At 36.7% G+C, this 27,144-nt stretch overlaps 1 protein-coding gene across 1 annotated transcript in view; it reads right to left on the bottom strand.

Moving 5' to 3' along the window:
• The window catches only part of CTNNA3 (catenin alpha 3), a 1,821,585-nt gene that overhangs the window by 853,428 nt on the left and 941,013 nt on the right, over positions 1 to 27,144 (bottom strand). Inside the window, exons 8-9 of the mRNA XM_054522537.2 lie at positions 14,369 to 14,449; positions 5,176 to 5,328 (exon numbers count right to left, since the gene is read on the bottom strand). Coding sequence (XP_054378512.1) covers positions 5,176 to 5,328; positions 14,369 to 14,449 — 234 coding nt within the window. The remainder of the gene's footprint in view (positions 1 to 5,175; positions 5,329 to 14,368; positions 14,450 to 27,144) is intronic.

The raw sequence follows: 27,144 nt of genomic DNA, 5'->3' as shown, positions 1-27,144 counted from the left end.
TAAAGCAATGTGTGAAACTTGAACAGCATTCTGTCAAAAAGCAAAGAAATTAGTAGAGCTCATAGCAATCAGCACTTCTTGCAAACAGCAAGAGTCCCCCCTAAAGCCTTCTGTCTTGGCACCGGGGCTTTGCTAAATTGGGCTTACCATTTTGCGAGTGGGAACAATCAGCTTTGTAGGTGGTAGGGAAGTATTATAATTAAATGTCCACCCACTTTTTCCTTTCTGATGAAAGGCTCCCATGAAACTCACTAAAATAAGGTGCATAAAGATAGATGAATTTTTGATGAGTAAGTCAAAGCACCGACAAACCTGGCTTTCCACATAGAGAAAATTCTTTAATTTATAGAAAAATTTCAGGCCTAGATCATTAATACTGTCATATTTAATAACTAATATGATAAAATCCATAGGGTAACTGGAGATTTCACTGTTTTCGTTGGGGGTTAGTGATTGTAGTGCTCAGCATGAACTGACTTGCAGAAAACAAATATAATATAATTCAAAAAAAAGAGTGAAATTTTTCAAAATTGATTTTAGAGAAACATTAAATGATAGCCATTTAATCATAATAGCCTTTATAATAATAATTAATGCATTTATTGAATGTAATGGCATTCCTCTGAATAACAGTTATATTACCACTTTAAGGTTAGAAACTATATCTCTGAGATAGCAAAGGGCTTGAAAGATGTTATTGAATTGTCAGAAACTTTTTATGAGGGAGCTCTGGAACAGAGTCTATAGAGTCTGCTTTTGATAATTAATGGTAATGGCATTTACTAAAATCACTGTGAAGAATTAATTTTAAGTACTTATATGCAGTAGAGAAGGGAGCTTCTCTGCTTTATAACTGAGCTCAGACATATATTTCAAGTCCAGTTACTAGACTCCACAAAGTCAATATTTTAGGAAGAAAAATAAATTAAAATTAATTGGTACTATGAATGTTTTCCTTCATTCAATATGGATTTATTGGGCATGAGCTGTATAGACTTTGCTATCAGAGGAGCCTCAAAGCAATAATCCTCTGTAGAACTAATGAATATTTTTATTTTTAAGCTAAATTTCATATTTTTATCTTCCTGTTCAATAGATTTTATTGGCAGAAGCCAGTAGAGATAATGGTGCCCTAAATCACCAACAAGGTGAGATCAAAGTACTGGGGAGGATATGAACACATTTGTCATTAATTGAACACATTTGTCATTCATTGCTAATCACTATGTGAAGATGACTTCTAAAATACTCCTGACTACTTCTTATCCTTCCCCACTGTGGTTCTGTGGATCCAAGAACACAGAGTAACTGGATGCTCAAAGTAGGAAAAGTTTGCATAATAGATACTCAGTTCAGCATAACTAAGATAAAATTAGCCACAAAGATCTAGATTCTTCAGTTACTGGCACTACCCAGGGTTTTATAACCATCATTACCCATGATCGTTTTATAGTAAACTACAATAATAGATGTGACACATCTGAGGTCTCCTCCTGTATTATTAGTATAGTGGGACACCTCAGATGTGTCACCACCAAGGAACAGGCATGTTCAGACCAAATTCATCGGCCACTGTCCTCCTCATTCCCGTTTGTTTTTTCGAATTCCCCAGATCTTCTTGTTTTTCAAATTATTACCCACATTTTTTTTAATATTTCATTTTCTGCTTTGTGTTTAGTCCTACTTTTTACTATCTTTTTGTAAAAGTTACATGTTAACCATTATTTAAAGAGTTCCTTTAACAGCGTGGAGGTTTTCTTCAAAGACTTGATAGAAATCTTTAAATATGGGCTTTTTTCTCATTTAGGTCTTACTTCAACATGTTCACTGATTTTAGATTTCTCTGACAAACATGGTTGAGGTATCAAAACACAGACATGTTGATCATAGCTTTTTCTCAAAGTCATTTAGAATGTAAGACTTTCTGCCCTGCTACGTCAAATTGCCCAACTTGGGAATAAGATGAGTGTATGTGCATGTCTGTGGGGTGGGGTGGTAGGGAGCAAGGAAGTGGGGGATTGGCAAATAGTCTATACAGGGAGAACTCACATTGTCTTCTGAAACTGATATATTTAGGGTCTCCTGTTTTCCAGGAGTCTATCATAGACACTTCTGTCTCAATGTTTGTAGTAAATTAATGAAATAATGATGATTTTCTCTGTTGCTTTGGTTACGAAGATCCTTTCAAAAAAAGATTTTTCTGGGAGATAAACGCAGTACTTTTTCTTCTTCTTCATGAGATAAACACACACACACACACACACACACACACAGAGAGAGGGAGAGAGAGAGAAAGAGAGAAAGAGAGAGAGAGAAGCAACCTAGTGTGCAAGCAGTATGCCTAAAAATCATTTTTATTTTCTCCTGTTATAGGAAACTATAAGTCTGTAAGTCTCTCAGTTGAAAAAAAATTGTTACATCATAGAATTTAAGAAACTTGGAATGACCTTAGATATTATCCTGTCTAACTTTCATTTTATAGATAAAGCAAATGACACTCTGAGAAGAGTAGTGGCCACAAATACTTTGCTATTCCTTCTATTGAGAAATGTAGTCTCACTGCTCCCTTTTCCTGGGTCTGGGCAGGCTCTGTAATTGGTTTGACCAATAGAATACAAATGACAACTTCAGCTTCCTAATTCTTGCTTGCATTTGGGACTTCTCATCTCAGAACTCAACCACCATGCTGTGAAAAGCTGAAGCTACATGAAGAAGCCATGTATTGATGCACCAGTCGACAACCACAGCTAGGCCCCCAGCTGACCGTTAACGCACTTCCAGTCATGTGAATATGCCATTTAGCAAGTCTGGACTAGGCCAACCTTCGGCAGGCTCCATTCCCTGCCCGTATCTGACAGCAATCACATGAGAAACCTTAAGCAAAAATTGCCCAGCTCTTCCCAGTCAACCCATAGATTAGTGAGAGATAACAAATAGTTGCTTTAAATTTCAGGATGGTTTGTTATATAGTAAAAGCTCATCGGAAATGAAAGTGACTTAGACCAAAACTTCTAAGCATTATCAGAGTGAAAACCAGAACTCAAATATCACCCCAAACCTCATATAATCTCATTATAATGTGTTAAGGTAACATGTCGAGTTAAATGAGATCCAGTTTCAGTCTCCCAATAGTTCATAATTCCAAAAGATTTTATTCTTTCAAAATTTACATGGAATGCAGAATTTCCAAAATTCTTAAACTTTAAAACAAATTCTTAGAGCTGTGTCTACATAACAGTAAACCATCATTTGGTATAAGGTAGCATTCCCAAGTGTTCCTCGAAGGTAGTGTCTTAGTAACGTGCCATGAAAGAAAAAGAGATAAGCTGATTTAATTTGTTTAAATTAAATTAAAGAGGTCTCTTTGCTTCAGGATTTTTCAAGAATGTAAATTTTCCAAGAGGAGCTATAGATAGTACTTATCTTCCTAAAATTGTTCGACCAAGGCACCTTTCTTCATCAAAAAACTAAACTGAGAAACAGGAAGAGGAATTCAATTTTGTCAGCATAAACCAAGTTTTGCTTTCAGAGGATTTCATAAAAAGAAGTTGTTTTCATAATTTGGTGTATCTTCAGCTTAGAGAACACATTTTTAGATAACACTTTTATGACTGTCAGGGACTATGCTTAGTTATGTCTTTTACAACCTGTTCCCATTGCTTTCCTCCCTTACTTTTAACATTCTTTTGTGTGTACAGTTAATAAATCTTTCTGGAATGTGTAGATGAAGGAATAAATAAAAGCGGATAAATAATAAATAATTCAATTAATTAAAAATTATCCTGAAATGTTTCATTAACAATGTCAATGACTATGAAGTGGCCCAAAGGTTTTTGAGTCAACCCCTCATTTAGTTTAATAACCTGGAAATTGGCTCCAACTCTAATTAGCTTGGTTTGGGTTTTATATCTTTATTTACATCTAAGGCCAATTGAAATTGTAACACTTGCCATATCTAACAGAGTTCTTGGGAAATTCAAAGGAGATTTCAAAGTTGAAGGTGGAACGGTTTTGGGCTACAAAAATTGTAGTAATCATGTATTCATCCACTCCTTTCATTTTCTAGTTCTGGAGATTGAGATCCGGAGAGTTTACAGTGCAAATGCTAGCTGCATTGGAAACCTCCTCCCCGTGGATCCACGTTAAAGATGTTAGGAAAGTTCTCTTTTTCAGTAGATGTTATATTGAATGGTGTGATTCTAATTCATGTGCTGATTATTAGACAGACGATTTACAAGCATTTGGGCCACAAAAACATATTTCACCACAGAATTCATGACTGGTATAGGAAGGTGTGGCAGTCAAAACATTTAATAATCCATATGGCATGGCCACTGACAACCAGAGTAGACACCAGCCATAAACAACTGGTGCAGCCATGCTGATGAGTATGAGCCATACTGAATATCATCTCAGCTCTATGGATCTAGTAAATAACATTTCCCACTTCTTGCCACTGGTTTGTGGCCTTGTGAATACTGTCATCTTATTTGTATTAGAAATTCCTCCATTCAGGCTGTCTCTAAAATATACTTGTGTTATTGATATCCATAATACAGTAAGTTCTATTATCTCTCTCCTGGGAAGCTATCAGCGCTTCACAGCCCCTTCAGCAATATGCTATCCTGCTCCAAAAATCATGGTGCATTCCTGTGTCTCTAGTTTCCAAGCAGAGGAAACTATTGTCTTCTTTTGCCCCTGTGGGGACATGAGGCAATTCACTACCCCTACTTACTTATTCCTGGATATCTCTACCCTGTATATTCCTATATTCTTGTTCTGTAGTCATGCTACATAGTTAAATATGACTTGAAAGGCTGACAGAGTAATGCAGCTACAAAAAGATGGCAGAGAAATAATAAAATAATGTGATAGAGTATTTGATACTTTCAAGTCAGAATGGGAAGAAAATATTTGTAAGGATAAATCAAAGTATCTGCATTTAGCCAGTTCCTTTGTGAAGCTCTAATAAAATATGCATTAAAAAAATAAGACAAGCCAATGTGGAGTGATCTATACCATCGGACATATACACCTTCATATCACTTTGGCCAGACTCTGCTGTATTTGTAACATGGTGTCAAAAGTTTTTATATGGGTACAAATCAACCATAAACGGAGAATGGGAGCCTCATTCTCCTGGACTTTAGTGAGTTACAGTTCTAGCATGCTTACCTCTACAAGCCTGCTGGTGTGTTCATGAAATATCGCAGCATATTCTTTTATTTCCTTTTCCCGGCCATTCTTAGCAGCTTCAATGAGAACCAAAAGAGGGACTGTCGTATCCAAGAAAGAGTCTGACACATGATCTATAATAGCCTTGCGGAGCTGAGAAGAAATGAAAAATACAGGGTTTTTTTTCCCACGAAATAGTTCACTGTGTTTCCTTTTCTTACAATCTCAGTAGTTACACAACTCATTTTATTCATTTTTGCGCAATTCCTAAAATCACAATACTTAAGGATATATAAGAATATCCCTTAAGAAACTAAAAAAAAAAATATCCAGGCAAAAAAAAAAAAAAAAGTCATCTAGCAATAGTTCCTTTCCTCTCAAAAGTAATTTTTCTTAAGTTGTATTTAACCCAGAAGTCAGATTAAAAATGGTAATACTTTCTTTTTTGCTCAAAGAAATTGTGCTATTAGAATATTTATGTGTGTGTACAAATAACATTGTACATCTTGTATTTTCATAATTACAAATTATAGAATGTTTTCTACCTTGTTGGAGGAACTGATGATAAATTTTGATTAGCTAAATTGTAGACTTCATAGTAATTAAGCCAAGTTAGATCACCGATTATGCCAGTTGATAACAGATTAATAGAGCAAGAAGAATAATAAATGAGTTTGATGTCCAATTTTCCCCATTTGCATTAATTGTTCTTGCCCTCACACCTTAAATTATTAAACAACTATAACATTCTGCTACAATTAGTTCTTTTAAATTGGATTACATGTAAGCTTATTAATGACAATTAGGCAATTACTCTAGTCAGCAGATATTTTCTGAGATTTAAAACTGCACTGAAAAATTAATTCATTGTATTTATATAATACCAAGTCTTTAAAGATCATAATATCGGGCCGGACACAGTGGCTTATGCCTGTAGTCCCAGCACTTTGGGAGGCCAAGGCAGGCAAATCACGAGGTCAGAAGTTCGAGAACAGCCTGGCCAAAATGGTAAAACCCTGTCTCTACTAAAAATAAAAAAATTAGCTGGGCATAGTGGCAGGCACCTGTACTCCCAGCTACTTGGGTGGCTGAGGCAGGAAAATCACTTGAACCCAGGAGGAGGAGGTTGCAGTGAGCTGAGATCACACCACTGCATTCTAGCCCGGCCGACAGAGTGAGACTCCATCTGCTTCCCCCCACAAAAAAAAAAAAAATCATAATATCCTGAAATGTTTCATTAACAATGTCAACGACTATAAATGGGCCCAAAGGTTTTTGAGTCAACCCCTTCGTATAGTTTAATAACCTCTGTACAATAAAACAAAAAGATAAATAGCTATCAGACAGAAAAATGTAATTTTTCTGTGAAAGTTATATTTTAGAGTATTTTTTTAAACCAACAGACACTTAGTCTAGTTTTAGATTACTTGGGAATGAATAGTAATACATTTGGGGAGAGCTGAATGATAGAGCTACATAGAAAGTACTGTCTTCTATAATGATCATAGAATAATAAATCCATAATAATTACAGGTTTCTGGAAGAAAAATATCTCTGCCCAAAATAGTGAGCTTGCTCAGAAGCATTGTGAAATTTTCTGACTATCAATTTAAGAAAGGCTTCAGGAAGATCCCCAAGGAAGGATTCTGCTTAGTATGCAGAAAGGCAAATTACTAGTGGCAACTAATTAATATTTACTGAGCACTTATTAGGGCAAAGTATAGAGTGCTAAGGGGTTACAAGGCAAAGGGGAGACCTTAACTGAATGAATAATGTGTTTGCTGTCTATAGGAAGTACACCAGGGAAGTCAGGCATAAGGTCACGAATTTATTTGAGCTGGGAACTACAGGTTGTATAAGTTTCAGATACTGAAGAGAAAAGTAGAGATTCCTTCTAATTTCTCAGAGTGGGGGCATTTTTTAATGATTATCCTCCCCTTTATTCTTTTCTTCTTTCATTCATAATTAGGACATGTAGATTATTCTTTTCTTCTTTCATTCTAATTGAAACACGTAGAAGGAAAGCTCAGATGAAATCTACACTAGAGATATGCCATGAAGGGCCAGCATATGGGAACTAACTCAAGCGGAGAGTGTGGATGAGACAGTATAGAGTGAGGAGACCCACAAAGGACCTCTTAGGAAACACTACCATTTACAGGAGTCATGATTAAAGAGTAGGGCCTAAAAAGAGACTGAGATAATAGCTAAGAAACAAAGAGACAAATTACCCACAACTAAGACAAACTTTCAATTATATCTCTGTGTTAATGCTCTTCAAATGTAGTTATCCTACCAAACATAACTATAATATTCACAACATGGACTTGTTAAATCTTCTCTTCTGTGTAAATGATTTCATTCAATTCAGTAAACATTTCTGGAAACCATTTCCTCACCTTTCTACCAAGAGAAAGGTATTGAAGGAAATGTTAAGATGGAAATTCATGATCCCTTATAATCTAGTAGAAGAGTGAATATTACAAAATACATTAAACATTACAATAAAGAAAAACTCAGAGACTGACAGCAAAAAAAATTAGAGTCAAATTTTAAAGATAAATTAAACTAAAAAAAAAGGAATGAGACTTGTCCCTTGGGCTTGAATACTAAGAGGTTATTGATAAACTTGGTAAGAGCAGTTTCAGTGGAAAAGTGGGCTGAAGAGTCCTATTGCTATGGTTTGAAGAGTGAATGAGAGATAAGGCAGTAAAAAGACAGTGAGTATAAACTCCTGTTTTTAATAATTTGATTGTGACATGAAGAAGCAAGACTTGGTATTTACTATTCTGAGATATACGTTTAAAGAGTGACTGTTTTTCATATAAAGACTTCACTATAATTTCCCATCTGCAACTATAGCCAAAAAGTCTTATTACTCCCCTTTGCTTTGCTGGAAATACATATTGATTTATTGCCAAAGCAAGAATAAGAGGTGAAAAAGAACTATTGTCTCACATCGTGCCAACTTTTGTCATCTTTTCGTCCCATGACAGAAGGAAATGCCCAGAAATCAGTGACTTGAGCTGGATGTGAATGAAACCTTTAGGAGCTAGCACATGGTCAGAGGCAGGGAGGTATCTCTCCCACTGAAATCATCTTAACCCATGCAAAAAACAAAGTGTAACTAATTCAACCAACCCACAATATTCTCACCAGTCCCTGTCTAACTTGCTGGTTCCTGATCCTTTACCTTCACTATTATGAACTACATTATAGACTTTTGGTGCCTTATATCTCATCCTCTGGATCTATCTCTGATTTCAGCTTTTGCTGGGGGGAACAGTTCCACATCCTCTGAAGACATTCCATGCTTCTTGTGTGCCTTCCTTGTGTCTCTTTGTTATTCTGTCTCAGGGGCTGTTCCAAGTCTCTGCAAAATTCTCAACCCAGCATAAACACTGCCTGGAAGTTCTTCAGCGTCCACACCACTGGGAGAAACCCTCAACCTATGGGGACAGGAACTACTGCATAAAATTCCTAGCCTCCATCCATTAGTCAGACAATTCTGGGAAACATTCTGTTAGTTCTCAGAGATCCTCAAGCTCTCATTGCCTACAGCAGCAATCTCAATAGCATATCATTTCCTCTTTCCCTGCCTCGCTTTTCATGTTCTATAACACTTGCTTCCAGGAATCACCTCCTAAATAAATGACCTGCACTAAGGTCCTAGTTTTAGTGACTGCTTTCAGGAAAACCCATCTAAACAGGTACCTTTGTCTGGTATTAATGTTGTTTGATCACGCACCAAGTAAGAGACTCCAATGTCTTATGTAAACTACTCATTGCTAATTATACTCTACTACCTTGGCTCTGTACATCACCGGGTTTTGTTCTGCCATGCCCTGAATTATACTCACTGTAAAAGAGGAATTATTATGAGACAGGACTAGAAATGTAGGTAGGGACAAGATGTGAAAGGACTAGAATGTTATGCTAAGCAATTTTTGTTATATGTTCTGACGTATTCATATGGGATTGTTTTCATTAAATTGTATAGTCATATATACCTACATATAATAGCAAAGTAGCCTCTATTTTATTTATTTCCATATTATTTTCCTGCCCAGTGGTACAATGCCTTCCTTTCAGTTGGGTGATACACAAAAAGTTTAAAGAAGAATCCAATATGCCAATATAGAAATGGAAGCCAAAGCACTAAAATCTGAAGTTAGTGGGAGGCCAATAGGAATTACAGGTACATACTTTCAATAAATACCTGTTTGTGGCCAGGCATGAAAGATGTTAAAACCAAACTGAGGTGCTTTTCATCTTTTCTCACTACAGTTTAATAAAAGGTTTTGAGACATCAATTTTTCTGTTTCCTACTGATGTAAGTGGTTTGGGATCTCAAAATAATATATATCTCTACAATTGAGCCCAAAGTGAAAGCCCTGTGTGAAAAATCTAAAAAAGCCCCACCATCCCCACCAAATGAAGGAACAGAAAGAATGAAATTGTGAGGGGAAGGGGAATGGAAAGGGGAGAAAGTGTTTCAGAAAGGAATCATCCTCAGGGAAACAGAAAAACACATTTAGACTAAAATATTTTAAATTAAAATATTGTATTAAATTTTAATAAATTAACAGTATTTAAATTTTAATAAATATTTTAAATTAAAAGCCATTTTAATTTAAATCAAATAGCAAAATGTGATTTTCAAAGCTTGGAATTAAATCAACTAATAATTATTTCACTGTATATGTACTATGTACATTTAGTGAAACTTGTCTCTTCTGGATACGTAATGTTATTTGATGATCAGGATGATGACCAGGAAGTATAAAAGCCTACGTATTTTTTTCTGAGTGGTGAACTGGTACTATGCAACACGGAAGAGAGATGATCCTAACAATTCAGAAACTCAGCAACTAAAGAATTCATCAAGTTTTTGTTTTGTCTGCTTTTACCAAAATCCCATTGGACATACTTCATCTTTACTTTGATATTTATGAAATAAAAGACATTTTTTCTTAATATACACAAATACAAATTTTAGCCTGCCTTTAGTGAAATCAAATATATTTTTTAGTATGTATAGTAAAATAGAAATAAGATATATTTGTTGCTTAAATTTTTTTAATAAAGGATGTTTAAAAAGTCTTCCTCCTTTTACTGAGAGAGTTGCAATAGGTATACAGTTTTCAAATGAATGATGGAAAAGGAGGCTAAAGAAAGAAGAAAATTTAACTTTAAAAAGGCATTTAAAACAAATAATAAAGAAAATAATATATGATGGTAAAATCAGTGTATTAGGCACTGGGAGGTTCTGAAAGTGAATAGACCATAATCCCTAGCCCCTGGTGTGGTGATGACACATATGGGCTGGGGTTGGATGGACCTGGGCTAGAACTGTGTCTCTATCACTTAGCTGGGTGACATATCACTTAGCTTGCTATGTTAACTCATTTTGGGGGACAAAGATAACAATACCATGGCATTATTTATTGTTTTAGGAATAAAAATCAATAATGTAATGAATATGCTTGGTAGAGAGCTTTGCAAAGCATTTAGTAAATGAGAGATGTTGTCATAACTATTATTATAAGGACTTAAAATGCAGTGGGAAGAAAACTCATTACAAAAGAAAAAAATAGAAGAATATAATCATGCTGTAATAGAAATGCACATGCTGTAAGTGTTCCAGGAAGAAAAAGGTCCATTCCAGCTGGTGAAAACAGCAAAGGTTTCATGGAAGCAATAGCATTTACACTACTCTGGAATTTAGTTGCTTATGAGTTGGGGGTGTGTGTAAGGAGACTGAATGGGGAAGGCATCAAGCTGTACAAGTCATATGTACAAAGATGCAATTGTATTTGAGCGGGAGGTGATGCATATTCTGGTAAATAACAAGTAGATTCTTTCATCAGAAAACAGGTTAATGTGGGCCAGGCGTGGTGGCTCACACCTGTAATCCCAGCACTTTGGGAGGCCGAGGTGGGCAGATCATGAGGTCAGGAGTTCGAGACCAGCCTGGCCAACATGGTGAAACCCTGTCTCTACTAAAAATACAAAAAAGTAGCAAGGTGTGGTGGCGTGCATCTGTAATCCCAGCTACTCAGGAGGCTGAGGCAGGAGAATCGCCTGAACCTGGGAGGCGGAGGTTGCAATGAGCCGAGATCACACCACTGCACTCCAGCCTAGGCGGTACAATGAGACTCTGTCTCAAACAAAAAAAAAAAAGGGAGAGAGAGAAAAGAAAACAGGTTAACGTGTTGGTGTGATGAGGAGGACACAACACTGAGAAGGAGAGCTGAAGGAAAAGGAACATTAAGAATAATGGGGATTAAGTCAGGGCCAAATCACAGAGAACCTAGAACACCATGCCAAGAACATTTGTCTTTGTTCTCTAGTAAAACAGGCAAGAAAGTCACAGAGGAAGAAGATTGAAACAAATAAATACTCTTGCCTCCTAGAACATTCCAACTTGATGTCCTCAAATCTATAATTTGCTTCTCCTCAGATATTTCTAAGCAATCTCTGTCATTCCTCTTGGAAGAAATCCAATCACCCTCTGAACTGAAGCTGAAATGTTTCTGCATTACTGATAGAAAGGCCATGGTTAAGAAAGGGGATAAGGATGAATGGGCAGGAAGATGGGCTCTGCTTATTTTTTACTAAAAAAAATTTTTTAAAAGATAAAACCAGTTCTAAAGCAAACGATGAACATTAAATACTCCAAAGAAAAACATTTTAAGGGCAGTGCTTTCTCTTTCCTGTGAGAAGAACTATATGTGAGATGCTTACAACAACTGTTGGATAAACTTCTTAAGAATAAGAAGTAGAGATAACTTATATTGCTGTTTTAATTAACTGTGACTTCTACCAAAAATGTAAACATCAGGATGAAAAATAAAGTACTAGGGGGAGGGTAAGTGAGGATAATGAGAAAGAATCATAGCAACTAACTTTATCAAAACGGAAGATCATGGAGGTGTTCAAAGACAGCTTCTAACAATTCCATCCATTCCTGTACACACATACCACTTCTCCTACAACAGATAGAGCTTCTGCCTACTCTTATTGAACTTGGACAGGGTTTTTGACTGTTTTTGACTTACAGATTATAGAGGAAATAGCATTCTCTGACTTTGGAGCTAAGGCATTAAGAATGATTGTCAGCTTCCATCTCCCTTTTCTTGGCAACTTGAAACAGCATGAAAGAGACCTAGGCTACCCTGCTAGAGATTGAAGCCACATGGAGGGGCCCTAAAACATTAGGCACCATATCGAGAGAGGGAACAGGAAGAAGCACTGACGTTCCAAACATCAAGTCCCAAATCTAGCCACAGTTGCCATTTGACTGCCACTATGTGGAAAACCACAAGTGAAAACAGTACGGAAAATGGCCCTGCTGACACCCAGCCAACCCAAGACATCGTGAGATGCAAATATGGTTGCTATTGTTTGTGGTGGTTTGTTAAACACTGATAGAAAATTGAAACAATGGAGATGTTAACCTGTGAAACCATACAGCATGTTAATACCTTCAGAGCACAGCAGTTTTCTACAAGATGGGAGTATCTTTTTACTATGAAGAACAGTATTAGTAATCCCCACTGCTATTTCTATATCTCACTGATGGTAGTGATGTGGAAATACAAGTAGGATTGCAATATAAAATACAAGATGCTCAGTTACATTTGAATTTCAGATTAACAACTTTTCAAATATAAGTATGTACCATACAATATTTGGGACATAATTATACTAAACCATGTTTGTTGTTCATCTGAAATTCAAATTTAACTGGGTGCCTTGTGCTTTTATTTGCTAAATCTGGTAATTCCACACACAAGTAATTGCATTTTCTTGACTTTATTTAGAAAAATAATAATTCTAAAACCTTTAGAAGTATAAATGTAGATTAGCTCTTTATGCATAATGTTGTTGAAGGCAATATAGAGGGAAAAGACACGAACGAGAGACACAATCATTGAGAGCTCATAGAAACAACTTTTCTGAGTCCTAGGTGAAGCAGATGGGGTAGAAATCCTGAAGACGATGGAGAGTAGGGATCATTCCACGAAAGGGGAGGATGGTTCTGAGGATATAAATTTCTGAGTCCTGGTACAGGTTCTGACTCAGTGCCCCATCCTCTTAGGCAGGTCACCTCACCACACTGGCCTGCTTTCTCATTTGCATCGTAAGACAAGTTGTGCTAAGTTCCTTCTGACTCTTACATTCCATGATTACAAGTGTTAATGGTAGAAACAGAATTCACATTAAGGGCACAAAGTTGAGAAACTGAGATTTTCACAGACTTGAACATTATGTTTTTACGCAGCTATTATTAACTGGCTGGAGATCTCTATTTATTCCATTTCCAAATCTATGTCCAAATTAAAAGATTGCTTAGCCATTTTACTAAATCTTGCCATTAAACTACGATAATATATTGCTTTAAAAGCTCATAGTTGAAAAGCTTTTTCTCCCTTTTGATGAGTTAATGATGACTAAGTTAAAGTTCTACATGAGAAAGAACTCTGGTTATTGAACAGAGGAAAGGAATGAAGAGCAAATGTCTTTGAAAATAGCTAAATCTTCTTATTTCTGGAAAAATGTTTAACTTGTGGCATAAATCTAGACTTATAAATTGTTTAATGAAATTCTTTCTAATCCCATGTTCCTGATGACTTAAGGTTAAAAAGAAGCCTTAACTTTTACAAAAACTAATTTTTGAAGTATCATGAAAAAAAATGGAAGGAGGAATGGGTAGGGTCTCTGAATTACTTACTAGTTAAGCATTTGGATTTAAGCATTTGGATGATGAACTCTGATGTAATAGAATCAATTGATCAACATTCCCTAAAAACTTGCTATGGGTCAGGCACTTACATGCAATTTATTGATTCCTCACAGCCCTATTGCATATTATTAATTTCATTTTATAGGTTCAAAGAAGCTCAGAGAGCTGAAATATGTGCCCAAGATCTCACAACAGACGAGGACAGAACCAGAATTTGAATGTAATTCTGTCTGATAAGGCACACATTCTTTCTCTGCTTTGTGTTTGCCACAAAAAACATTTGAGGTATGAATATATAAATGTGGAAAGTATATATTTATTCTTCTTTTTACTATTCTAAATTAATTTGAAAGGAACAAAACAAGAAATAAATATGCCTGCAATGAATAACAGTTTCATTTAGCCCCTAAGTTTCTGACTCCATATCTCTCTCTCTTCCCTCACCTGTCTGCGAAGGTCTCTTGTCTTCTTACACATGTTGTCTAAAGCAATATTCAGGGTATTACTCCTTTCTTTTTTTCCAGCCTGCAAAGAAGAAAAAATGACATAAGCAACGGTATCAATTAATCTTTATCACTTAGCAATTTGCTTCCTAAATTTCCTGAAAATAACAGCTTGAAATTCAAGAATAGGTTTCAAAACTGCTATATTACATATGATTCATGAGCATTTCACTTAAGACTAAGTAGAATGGTGATTAAAGCTAACATTATTTTCATCTTTATGCTTCTGTAATATTTCTGATACGGAGTTAGGTTGTATTCATTGTGACAGTAGGCAGAGCATTATCTTCATGAAACTCTGATCTTCATTTTTAACAAGTCAAATCTTAAATCACTAAGTATGCAATTAGCTTAAAAGTATTAGAGGCCCAATTTGTCAACTTCTGTGGGAGTTTCTAAAGTCATTTCCATGGTGTATTGTGTAAGTTATGCAGAGCCATATTGGAGTTTTGCTAAACACTAAATAAAATATGCAGTGCAAATTCATACAATTTGCAAAAGTTGACCACAATTTTAGCTGACAATATTCCAAGAACAAATTGTTTCAAGTAAGAACTGGACGCTGTTTTTGGCCCTTTAAGATAATTTGTGCAACACCTTTTTATTCTTTGAGCAGAACAGCTCTCTGTTATATCCTTAACCTAAATCTTTAGGCTATTAAGCACATAGAGAGTCACCTTGGTTGGTATTTTCTACATATTATTTTTGTGCAAGACAACTGGATTAAATCTAATCATACTTTTTGCAGTGATATCTCACATAAAAGAGATTGGAAAAATCATTATGTGATTCACCTCTAGGAAAACTGCTGCTGTTTAAATTAATAAACTGAAAAGGGCTCTTGAGAGGAGACCTTGAAAATCAGGAAGGCAAGTTTAAGCAGCTGATAACTGAAGGGGGTTGCAGCACGAACTCAATGAAAAAGGACACTGAGGCCAAGTATAAGCCACGAGGAATCATGTCTGACACTTTCCCCAATGACTAAACTCATACATAAACCCATACCCTGCAGTGGACTCCCTAACAAGAAATTCAAAAACTCTCTATACTCTGTCCTAACCTACTTTTTTACTCTTACATACTGCTATATACTCTCCTTTACAGTAGCAATATTCCTATAATTTTCTGTCTCTTCTCCCCAGTTCTTACATGTAATGTACCTTTGATTTCAGAGATCATCTTCTAAAACAACACCTACTTAAGTCCTATCTACTCCTCACTGGTTTCTACAGGGAGTTCTTCCAACAACCCTGCTCAAAAGTAAACTCTCACTTTTCCTTTTTCCAACAGCATTTTGAGTATTTTTCAATATAATCATTTTATTTATGTGCATCCCCCTTATGATACTGTTAGAATCTTGATATTAGCAAATATATCTTAATTTTTTTTCTATTCCTGATAGTAACTTACGTAGGACTTATTGAACAGAGTTGACTAGATTATAAATGAACAATTTAATTCAAAACACAACATAGTTTGATTAGAGGCCTACTGTTTTCCAGGAAGGTGTCATTCTAGAGACTCTGGAAGAGATTTTAGCATTTAGCCCTCAAGGTACAGCTAAAGTTCTCTATGAGCTCAGGTTGCTGGTATCTACCTCAACCTCAGGTCAACCTATATTTTCCCAGCAGCAGTGTTACTGATATTTAAAGTGTGAAAAATGACCATCATTGGAGATCATTCGATACACTGCAAGATATCTGGCATTCGTGGACCCAGGTCTGCTAAATTCAATACCAAATCTGGCGCACTGTGACAGCCAAAAATTGGCACCACATATGTCCAGCTGCCTCCTATAGGGAGACATAGTAGAAGGCCAGTAAGTCTTTACCATGTTTTAGTTTCTTATAAAGAGATTGTGGAATGTGTACACCATGGAAACTCTGTCTAGGGAAGAGAGAAGTAAGAAAAGGGAAATAGGAGAGATTTGGTCAGGTTATTTCTATGAGCACTAATAACATTCTGGATATCAGAGCAATGGCAGCAATTACACAGATGAAAGTTGTGGCTACCTTCACAGCTCCTACCCAGCATTCTCTATGCCAGCAGTGGGGAATTATGAAGAGCTAACTCATGACTATATAGGACAATGGCATAAACAGATACACAATGAGCTCTCAGACAGTTTCTAATTTTGCCTAAATAACCCAGCCCTTATTCTCTAGTTTCATGCAGTGTTTGCTCTTGGTTGTATCGCTTTCCACTTCATGAAAGCAGAGATAATAAAAAAGAGGCAGAAGTGGGACAGACAAAGAGACCTCCTACACACACACACACACACACATACATGCACACACACACACACACACACACACACACACACACAGTATCAGTAATAATATGGGAGACTCCTGTTGTGTTGGCTGTAAAAACCCGCTAGCTTCTGTGGTGTGATTCATCAGAACAACTAAAAGATGTCAGCTTTCTCAGAGCTAGCAGCAGAAGCATACCAAACTTTAAATAAAGGATGACAGGAGGTGACAGCACAAAGAAATTCAATAGGAACTATAAAAATTATTCCCTAATTTCTACCCAGAGCTTAACCCTAGTTTAAAATGTTTCACTGGGTCAAAGACATTTCTTGTCTAGGTAATAATAAACAGTCCCTATCAAGACAGGAAGTTTAAAGGTCTCCCTTCTTGCTTTTTTCTCCCTCAATCCCCTATCCCCAACCACCATCACCTTTCTTCTTTTTCACCTCCTGCTTTTGATTGGATCCTTGCTCTATTTATCTAGTTTTATTTGGCTTCAGTCAAGCCACTTTATGCCTCTTTATTCCTTTTGCATAGCATAAAAATAAATAAGGCAAGGAGAAATAGCCCCGTCCTGTTTAAAGGCCCTCATTCCTTCTTTTTTCAAAGCCTTAACAAATCATCAATGAGCTCGGACTAAAGGTGAATTCTGTGTTCTGAGACAAGAGGTGGAAAGGGCAGGATATTAAAATACAACCGCAGATAACAGTCAGAACCTTCCTATATCCCCAGTGCTCAGAAAAGAGACTGCTCCTTAAAGAAATCCTTGACAGAAGCCATCACTAAGTCAGCAAATCCCTGCTAATGGAAAAGGGACCACTTACAGTGGAGTGTCAGGCAGATAGACACTCACATGGCACAGGTCAGCACTGTATAGGGAAAGCAGTCACATTCTTCATCTGTAAACAAACTGCCAAGAAAGACTTTATTAAAAAAAAAAATTCTGGGCCGAGTGCGGTGGTTCATGCCTATAATCCCAGCACTTTGTGAGGCCAAGGCAGGTGGATCACCTGAGGTCAGGAGTTCAAGACCAGCCTGGCCAACATGGTGAAACACCATCTCTACTAAACATACAAAAATTAGCTGGGCATGGTGGTGCACATCTGTAATCCCAACTACTTGCGAGGCTGAGGCAGGAGAATTGCTTGAACCCAGGAGGCGGAAGTTGCAGTGAGCCGAGATCGCGCCACTGCACTCCAGCCTGGCAACAGAGCAAGACTCCATCTCAAAAAACATATAAATAAAAATAAATAAAATAAAATAGTAAATAAGAAATAGACAACCAAAAAATCCCAACCCTCAAAGTGCTTACTCCCTAGTGGAGAAACATAAGGTCTAATTAGTTCCCTCCTTTGCTCTAAAACCCCTCACTGTATCCCTACTGATGAAATTAAGAACAAAGTCTTGATCATTGTGTTCAAAGCCTCATATAATCTACTTCAATATTTACTTAACCACTAATAAGACACCTTAATGGGTCTTTTCTATTCTCTGCAATATGATTACAACTCAAGAACTCTGCTTGTATAAATACCTCTCTTTTCATTTCTTGTCTCTTACTTTTCTTGTTATGGACTCCTTCCTTCCTTCCTTCTTTATTTTCTTTCTTTTCTTTCTCTTTCTTTCTTTCCAAATGTTTTGTTCTGTTGCCCAGGCTAGAGTGCAGTGGTGCCATCTTGGCTCACTGCAACCTATGCCTCCTGGGTTCAAGTGATTCTCCTGCCTTAGCCTCCTGAGTAGCTGGGATTACAGGTGCCCACCACCATGCCTGGCTTATTTTTTTTTGTACTTTTAGTAGAGATGGGTTTTCACCATGTTGGCCAAGCTGGTCTTGAACTCCTGACCTCAGGTGATCCGCCTGCCTTGGCCTCCCAAAGTGCTGGGATTACAGGCATGAGCCACTGCACCTGGCCTGGTTATGGACCTCTTTCAAGGTATAACTCAGTTACTAAATTTTACATAGAGCCTTTGTTGATCTTCTCATTTGCAATTAATGACTCTCTTCCATGATACTTTCTTATAGTTCTTATACTTCTTTTATAACAGTTGGTTTAATAAATAGTTCAACATAGTCAACAAATCTTTATCATCTACTATATGCTGGACACCATACTAAGAACTAGTCGCTGCCTTTCAGGTGCACAAATCTAGTGATAGACATAAACACAGTAGTTTATAGAGGTACCTAGGATAACACATGGATTGATGAGAGCAGCACTCTCATTAATGATGAAGGAAGGATTCTTGAGTAGGTAACAACTGAGTATTAAAGGATATATAAAAGTCAGCCAGGTGAAGAGAAGAGAAAAAGCTTATCAGGGACAGGTATAGCCTGAGCAAAGGTAAAGGTCCTTAAAGATTATTTGGTTATTAGTAAAAGTGTTAGGAGAGGCCTGATCCTGGAGGTCTTTGCTATGCCAAGAAATGAGGTTAACCCTATAGACAACTGGGAGTCATAGAAGTTAAGGAAATGAATGATACAATCAGTCCATTATATCAAACTGGCTGTGGAGTCTGCACAATGGATTTGAGGAGATGACAAACAGAAATAGAAGCATTAAATGGTCACAGTAATAGTCCACAGAGAGATGAACAGTGTTGAAACTAATGCAATGGCAGGCAGGATAAAGAAAAACAACAGACTTAAGGACTCTGTATGAGTAACCTGGGTAGGAGGATGACTGGCAGATGCTGGCAGGTGAAGGAAAGAGAACAATCTAGGCTGATGTCCTGGTTTCCAGCAGTGACAACTGGCTAGATGATGGAGCTGTGAACTGAAATTGTCATTTCAAAGAGAAAGCCAGGTCAACACAAGGATGATTTCAGTCTGGGAACTGCTGAAGGGCTCATAAAGAGCTCATTTCATTAGTATCTGTCCTATACTTAATTACTTACCTGAATGTGTCTTTCTCACTAGATGGTATGATCCTTGAAATATAAAAATCTCTTACATATATTTTGTCCCTCAAAGGATCTAGCACAGTGCTTTGCACATAGTAGGGGCTCAACAGTTATTTGTTAAATACATAGAGAAATGGAAGACTGGATAAGGTTTTGGCAGATCCCATTACGTTTCTGGGCCTTAATTTCCAAACCCATAAAATGAATGTTTGCCCCAAATTGTTTCTATATTCCTTTCCAACTTTAAAATTCTATGAAAGGGCCATGTTCTCTAAAAGGAAGAATTATAGAATAATATGTTACTTTTATTGCACAATTTCTTGCATAAACAGCCAGGGTGGGGGGAGGGGGGAGGGATAGCATTGGGAGATATACCTAATGCTAGATGACGAGTTGGTGGGTGCAGCGCACCAGCATGGCACATGTATACATATGTAACTTACCTGCACATTGCGCACATGTACCATAAAACCTAAAGTATAATAATAATAATAATAATAATAATAATAAAAGAAAAAAAAAAAAAAAAAAAAAGAAAATATGCCAAAACATGTATGTGTAATATGAAGCTGAAAATAAAAGGAGACATTTGAAATAGGGAGGCCATGATGCTCACTCTATAAACTATGAAGCCTCAAACACTAAGAGATGAGGTTTAAAGCAAATAAAAATTTATCTAATTCACAGTCGAATGAAAATCAGTACAGAGGAGCCCTGTGTGGAATTCAAACAGCAGGAAAATGTTTTTTGTTGTTTGTTGTTGTTGTTGTTGTTATGTTTTATTTTTGTCTTGTAAATGTGTGGCATTTTATTCCACCTTTTAAAATGATGCATTTTCCTTTTAATGGGAAATCTTTATTTCGTGGTAAAAGATGAAATATGATACCCTTAAACTTAGTTCTTCTCTAAAGAAATTGCTTGAAAAATAGTTTATGCTTAGCACATAGCACAGACACGGATTCTAGTCTACATTTTTCAGGCATGAAAGACACACAAACAGACAAGCATAAGAAAGAAAAATGAAATCTCTCCTTCTAGAATACCACTGTACTGAATGGCATGTCAGGAAGACACCTGATGGGGCATGCTAAATGATCTTTCGGAAATAAGGTCTATAATGTGAAAATACAACTAAAACAAGCCAAAAATTAACTCTGAGTTTTGAAATGAGGTTTTTAAAAATTAACCATATAAGAATAGAATGATTTAGCTAACAGAGGAAGTAGGATGAAGACTACAAATGTCTTGAACTTTTGTATTGTTTGGGAAAGTAAGATGCCATCCCCATGTAGATGCCTGCTGGGGTAGGTCTGGAAATCAGTGAGGGGGAAACAACATTGTGTCAAATGTCTACCACATATAATAAGTACTTTACACATACTGTCTCAACTGCTGTTCACAATAACTCTACACACGTTTGTATGTGAAGACACTGAGGTTCAGTAAATTTAAATGTCCTGCCTCTGGAGGACACATAGTAAATTGTGTGTCAGGTAGAGCTGTGTCCCATCTCAGACTTAAGCCACCATACCATGACAACTTGAAGCCACCGTAACTTAAACCCAATATATCTGTTATGTAAGCTTTATAAAAGTATTTATAAAATATAATGAGCAGAATATAAGTTTGTGAAGCCAGTTGAAATTGTATTCAAATCAGCTCCATCACCTGACAGCTTTATGTCTTTGAACAAGTGACTTAATCCTCAAAGTCTTAGTTTCTTTGCCTATAAAATGGAGATAATATAAAAACTATATTACAAAGTTTTTGTAAGGAATAAAAGGATAAAGGGTATACAAAGCTGGCAAATAGTAAGGGCTCAAGAAATGTTAGCAGTTATTATTAGACATATCATTGGTGTTACCAATGTCACACTTGGGTTTCTTGAACTAAACCAACTGGCTGATTTCCCTGTGCGTTTTCAAACACCAACCTTGTCCTGGAATGCCCCCACCTCTTCTTGTTCAACAGGAAAATTCTTAATTCATAATCTGAGACTCAGCTCAATTGTCTCATTCTCTGTATCATCTTTTCTGACTCTCCTCAATTTTGCTATAAAAATTAAAAATTACAAATCATCTCATTTGTTTTTTCATTAATCTCTTTATATATTTCCACTATATCTGTGAGACTTTTTGTTATCTTTTATTTATACTCTGCCTCATCTTTTACACTGACACTTCTTAAATCTGTCATTTGTATCTACTACAATACCTGAAACTCAATTAATGGATGTGGGTAAAATGAATAAATGAAGAATGGTTAACCATACTTCTACTAATAAGTAATATTCAAGCTATATTATTAATACATTCAGTGTTTGTAGTTTTAACAAAAATAATATCCATCCTATTAGTTATCAAATATTTTATTAAATCAGTGTTTTTATTCAAAGACTGCTGTTATTATTACCTATAAGTAGTACAATATAAACTTGGTATAAGGATAAAAATCTAACCTGTGAATCAGAAAATGGGGTTTCTAAAATAAGCTCTCTGGTTGACCTTAACTAGGATGAATCACCTCTCTTGTCCTCAGTCTCAAATGTCCTTAGCATGTATAAAAGGAGGCCATTACACTAAATGATCTTTAGGGTTCCTCTGAACTCTAATAGTGTGTTGCATTAGAGTTCTCTGTTGGTGTCTAGTCTACTAAACAACTAATTAAGTACTGAGAACACTACACTCCAGCTTGTTGCCTGTGTTCTCAGACCAGAGATACTCATGCCAGAATACAGAATTTTAACCGATATTCACCAAACATGAAGTAAACATTCATGGGTTTGCACTACAAAAAGAAAATCAAATCATTTTTCTGGAGATGTTACTCACAGGTATCAATATAAACTATGACTTTCTCTTTTAAAGGTGTTTCCATGAAGAGTCAATCATATATCTGAAATATAGATATCTAGGCCGAAGTTCATAAATCCTCCAATATCTATTAATGATTAAATTGCACATTATGTCTTTACTGATATTTTAATTCCAAAACTTTTTTACTGAGTCACCATCAGAGGATCTGGAGTAAGATCTGACTCATTCTAGAAACCCTTTTGGTTTTGTGATGCCTGATCCAGCAGCCAGCTTTAGAAAAGTGCCTACCCCTGAAGAAAGCAGCTGTGATGCTAATATAAAAGCGTCTGTACGAACGTGGAGAAATGCAATATTTTATGCTGTCGATTATACTGTGAGCTCCTGTGAGCTCATATGGCAACGACTTTGTCTACAATACTCAAAACCACTACCAGAGTCTAATAAGCAATGATATAGCATTATACACATAGACCAAATAAATTATTTTCCCGCTTTTAAATAGAATCACTGTTTTCTGGCAATTTTATTGTCTGCCATTCCTCCAGTATCTTAAGTCTAATTCCTACTCTGTTTCCCAAGCCAGGTTTTCATAGTTTAATAATACTCAGTATGTCAAACTTCAGCCAACAGTGAGCTTTATGGCGTTTGAATAATAGACTGTCAAAGTATTTCCATAGCCTTTACATATGGCTATGGAAAGTCTATGAAACTTAGAACAGATAGACTTCCACGATTCTGGTTATTGTTTTCACTTTCACTGTGAACTGTAATCTGTGTCTTGCAGACATGTTTATTTTTAACACCATAACATAAGAATACAATTGATGTATTCTTTGCTGATTAACATAAATATTTTCTATCATTTCTTTCCTCAATTAGCACTTTCAAGGTTCATAACGTGAAGAGTTTCATATTCTAAAGCATGCGAGAAAGTTAAATTAAAGCCTCCACTTTAAAGAAACTTGGCATATAAAAATTTTTCCTTCAAGATAAATTAATACGTAATAATTTTCTTTACAATAGGATGCATAAATATATTCTTTTATAGCAAGTCCTTTTAGCCTATTGAAAATATTATTTGTTATAAAACTTGATTTGTGCAGACATCTTAAATTTTTAAAAATCTCATAAACAGGATCTAACTTATATACTGTCAGAAGAAACACAGATCTATATGGCATTACTTGAGAGGCACCAGTGGCTTCTACTCAAAGATAGTCTCTCCCTTTTTTCTTCCATTGCCAGATTCTAATATTTGAAAATCTCCATCTAATATTTGAAAATTTCCATTCTTCTTTATTTCATTAAAAAACTTTAGCTTTAACTAAATACATATAGGGCATTCCTCATTTCTGTGCCAGACCAAGATAATGATTTTCAAAAGAAATAATCAAAAACCACTACTTGGCTCTGAATAAAACCTCACATCCATAATAAATGTATAAAGGTCAAAACGTGTGGAGATTAGGGAAGGTTTATTGGAGAGGATTTATACAAAGAATCTGGAATTCCCATTCTCCTCCCTACTTTCTCACTCCATAGTCTAGAAAGAGAGACTTCAATGGAACATTTAAAAGCAAAGTCCCTGGCAGCTGAGATTCAGTGGGCACTTGTGAACTCTCTCCCAAGAAATCCAACTAGTGAAAGGAGGTTGGCTGCTTGCTGATGAATAAGCAGAAAGAGAGGTGAATGAATTCCAATATTTGAGCATTTTTCATGATCCAGATACAGGCCCTATGCTAAAGAGAGCTGGTCTGGGGTCATCTTGTTTTTGTTTGTTTGTTTTGTCCAAGGCTATTGCCTAGATCAGTAAAATAGAGAAAAGCTACAAGGAGTTATAGAAACATCTGGATTTCATAAATAAGCAGTCAGCTACAGAAGAAGATATCACTCACATTAAGTGAACTGCAGGTCAGATGCAGACCTCCAAGGAACCCTCAAAATCACCTGTGACATCAACTTGATTGGGTTAAAAGATACCTAGGTAACTGGTAAAACATTATTTCTGGGTATTTCTGTAGCTGTTTTCAGAATAAAATTCGCATCTGGATAAGTAGACCCAGTAAAGAATAAAATGCCTCCACCAAGATGAACAGGCATCATCTAATCTGTTGAGGGGCTGGATAGAACAAAAAGACAGAGGAAGGACAATTTTGCTCTCTCTTCTCCAGCTGTGACATGCCTCTTCTCCTGCCCTCAGAGCTCTCCTGGTTCTCAGGCTTTCAGACATCAGGACTTATGCCAGCACCCTCCCTCACCCCCTGGCCTTGTATTAAGCCTTTGGCCTTGGACTGGGAGTTACACCATTGGCTCCCCTGGTTCTCTGGCCCTCAGATGGGGACTGAATTATACCATCGGCTTCCTGAGTTCTCCAGCTTGCATACAGCGGATCATGATACTTCCTCACCTTTATAATCATGTAAGCCAATTCCCATAATAAATCTCCTCTTATATATGTATATATGTATCCTATCGGTTCTGTTTCTCTGGAGAATCCTGGCTAATATTTTATCTGTGCCAGATTTTTTCCATTTGCCCCTTTGGATCCACTCATCACCTTTTTTCAGCACACTCTCTGCCCCCAACCCCCAGATATCACAAAGATTGTTCCAGGTTTTCAGGTGAGTTTGTGCAAAGCAAGGGATAGGCAGGGAGGAGAGTGGGGTTGAAAGATTTATTTTCTTGTTGCCATTCCAGGTAGTTGCTGTAAGTTGGTTGTGTCTGTCTACTGAAGACCACAACTCCTGTCAGAAGCCTTCTTCCTACAGCCACCCTGTCTTGTTCTATGACCCACTCCCTCCCCTTGATCCTACAGGCCTGGGAGTGGGCAGAGCTCCCTGTAGTTGCAGGCCTAGGGTCTTGCTCTATCCCTTATTGAGTCCCTCAAGCCTTGTTCATAACTATATAAATAGGCCCTTTAATATACTCTCCTCAAATTACCAGCTTGGGGCACTGTTTTTTTTTCTCTTGCTGGGACCCTAACTGATATAGCAAGTTTATTGGACAAGTCAGCCTTCAGCAACCTGAGAGCTAGAAATAACTTTTATGTTCCCTTCACCTCTCCTTCCTCCTCTTGCTTCTACCACGGAAAAGGGGAGAAAAATAATGAAAAAGCAATTAAGTTCTCTTTCAACTGCTGGTTTCCTACCTACAATAGGTCTAAGCTGTGGAAAATCAGCCCAATTTAAATCAAGGTATAAGTTTTGACAGTTATATTCTAGTTATTGATTAGAAGAGAGGGATTGGCACAAAAGACTGAAGGTAACTAGAAAAGTTTGGGCATTGATTGACTTTTCAGCCAGGATGAAGGGAATAATTTACCTAACTGTATAAAATCAACGGGACAAGAAACAAAAATATAATAGCTTCATTTTACCTGTTTTTTAAACATCTTAGTTATTTTAGTTTTAAATTCCAAAAGCTACCTTGGAAACATCCCACATATGAAATATGCATTATTGGGGGAAAATATAGTAGAAAGAAGAGAGTTTGTTAAGAAATATGTAGAATATTGACCATTCTCAGAGGGCAGGCCTGAGAGTGGTGTTCAAGTCAGTTAAGTGGAAAGAAGGGCATGAAAAGGAGGACGACCTAAGGGCAAAGTCCAGCTCTACAGCGCTGTCTCAGACTCACTCAGAGCCCTGATCACAGGATGATGCAAATTTAAAATTCACAATGCAACTTCAAAGAAAATCCTTCTCTATTCAAAGTGATATTCCTAAGACTAATTCCAAGTACATCTTTCTAAGTTCCTTTTTTCCTGCAAAATACTGATGTGGAGAAAAAATAAAAACCTCTATTTAGTGAGTCAGAGGAGAGGCGATTCCCATTCCTAACTTTTCCACTTCCTAGATGTGTGAACTTAAGCAAATCACACAGTTTCTGTGGGTCTCAGTTTCCTTTTCCGTAAGATGGCGTGTAGAAACAGATGTGTTGACGTCTCGATCAGATCTGATCACTATGTACTAAATGTTACTATTGGTGATGTTCATTCCCTCTTGGTGGTATTTCCCTACAGGAAAGAGCATTTTTATTTTACTCCCTAAGAGAAAATATTATTAGAGGAATACCCCCTGGTTCGCTGGTCTGTCTGGGTAGCACAACTTACTTAGGGGGTGAAGTTGGACAGAAGTTGGAGACGACTTATTCACAGCCTTATCTCTATTAGGCTTTTCTCTTTCTCCTTCTGCCTCTGTCTCTCTCTCCTCTCCAGGAAGTGCTAAGTAAGTTATCTTTAATGTAGGGAGGAAGGAGTAGCAAGCCCTTTTATGACCAAGACCTATCCCCTCGTCTAGTTTTGTCAGTTCTAGTTCCTGTAGTTCGAAGGGGAGGAGAGGCAAGTGACAAGCCACAACTAAAGCACAAAAGTAGGTAGGAATTGGTAGCAAAAGATATTCTTGTTTTCATTTCAACCAGCAAGATTTAAAATGAAGTATCATTCTGGTTACAGGACTTATAATAGATACATGTTTCACCACATCCTTGCAAAAATGCAGATTTAGTGAGTGATTCTTCTACAATCAATGTGGAGAGATTTCTAAAGTAATTCAGTAAGCTTTAATTAATGTTATCGAACAGAGCCTGGAGAACACCCAGGTATCTGAGAGACAAAACTAAATACTGTCTATGCAAAAAGAATCTATAAAATAACCATTTGAAATGCACTTATGTATCCAAAGCAGTTACTCCCACTATTTTACTGTGTTTTCAATAAATATATATGCTGTTCTTCATCTTAGGTTTACAAG

Source organism: Pongo abelii, chromosome 8, assembly GCF_028885655.2.
Source record: "Pongo abelii isolate AG06213 chromosome 8, NHGRI_mPonAbe1-v2.0_pri, whole genome shotgun sequence".
In the NCBI taxonomy this organism is placed as follows: Eukaryota; Metazoa; Chordata; class Mammalia; order Primates; family Hominidae; genus Pongo; species Pongo abelii.
Note: the sequence above shows the minus strand (reverse complement) of the source record. Positions and strands in the feature narration are given on the sequence as shown.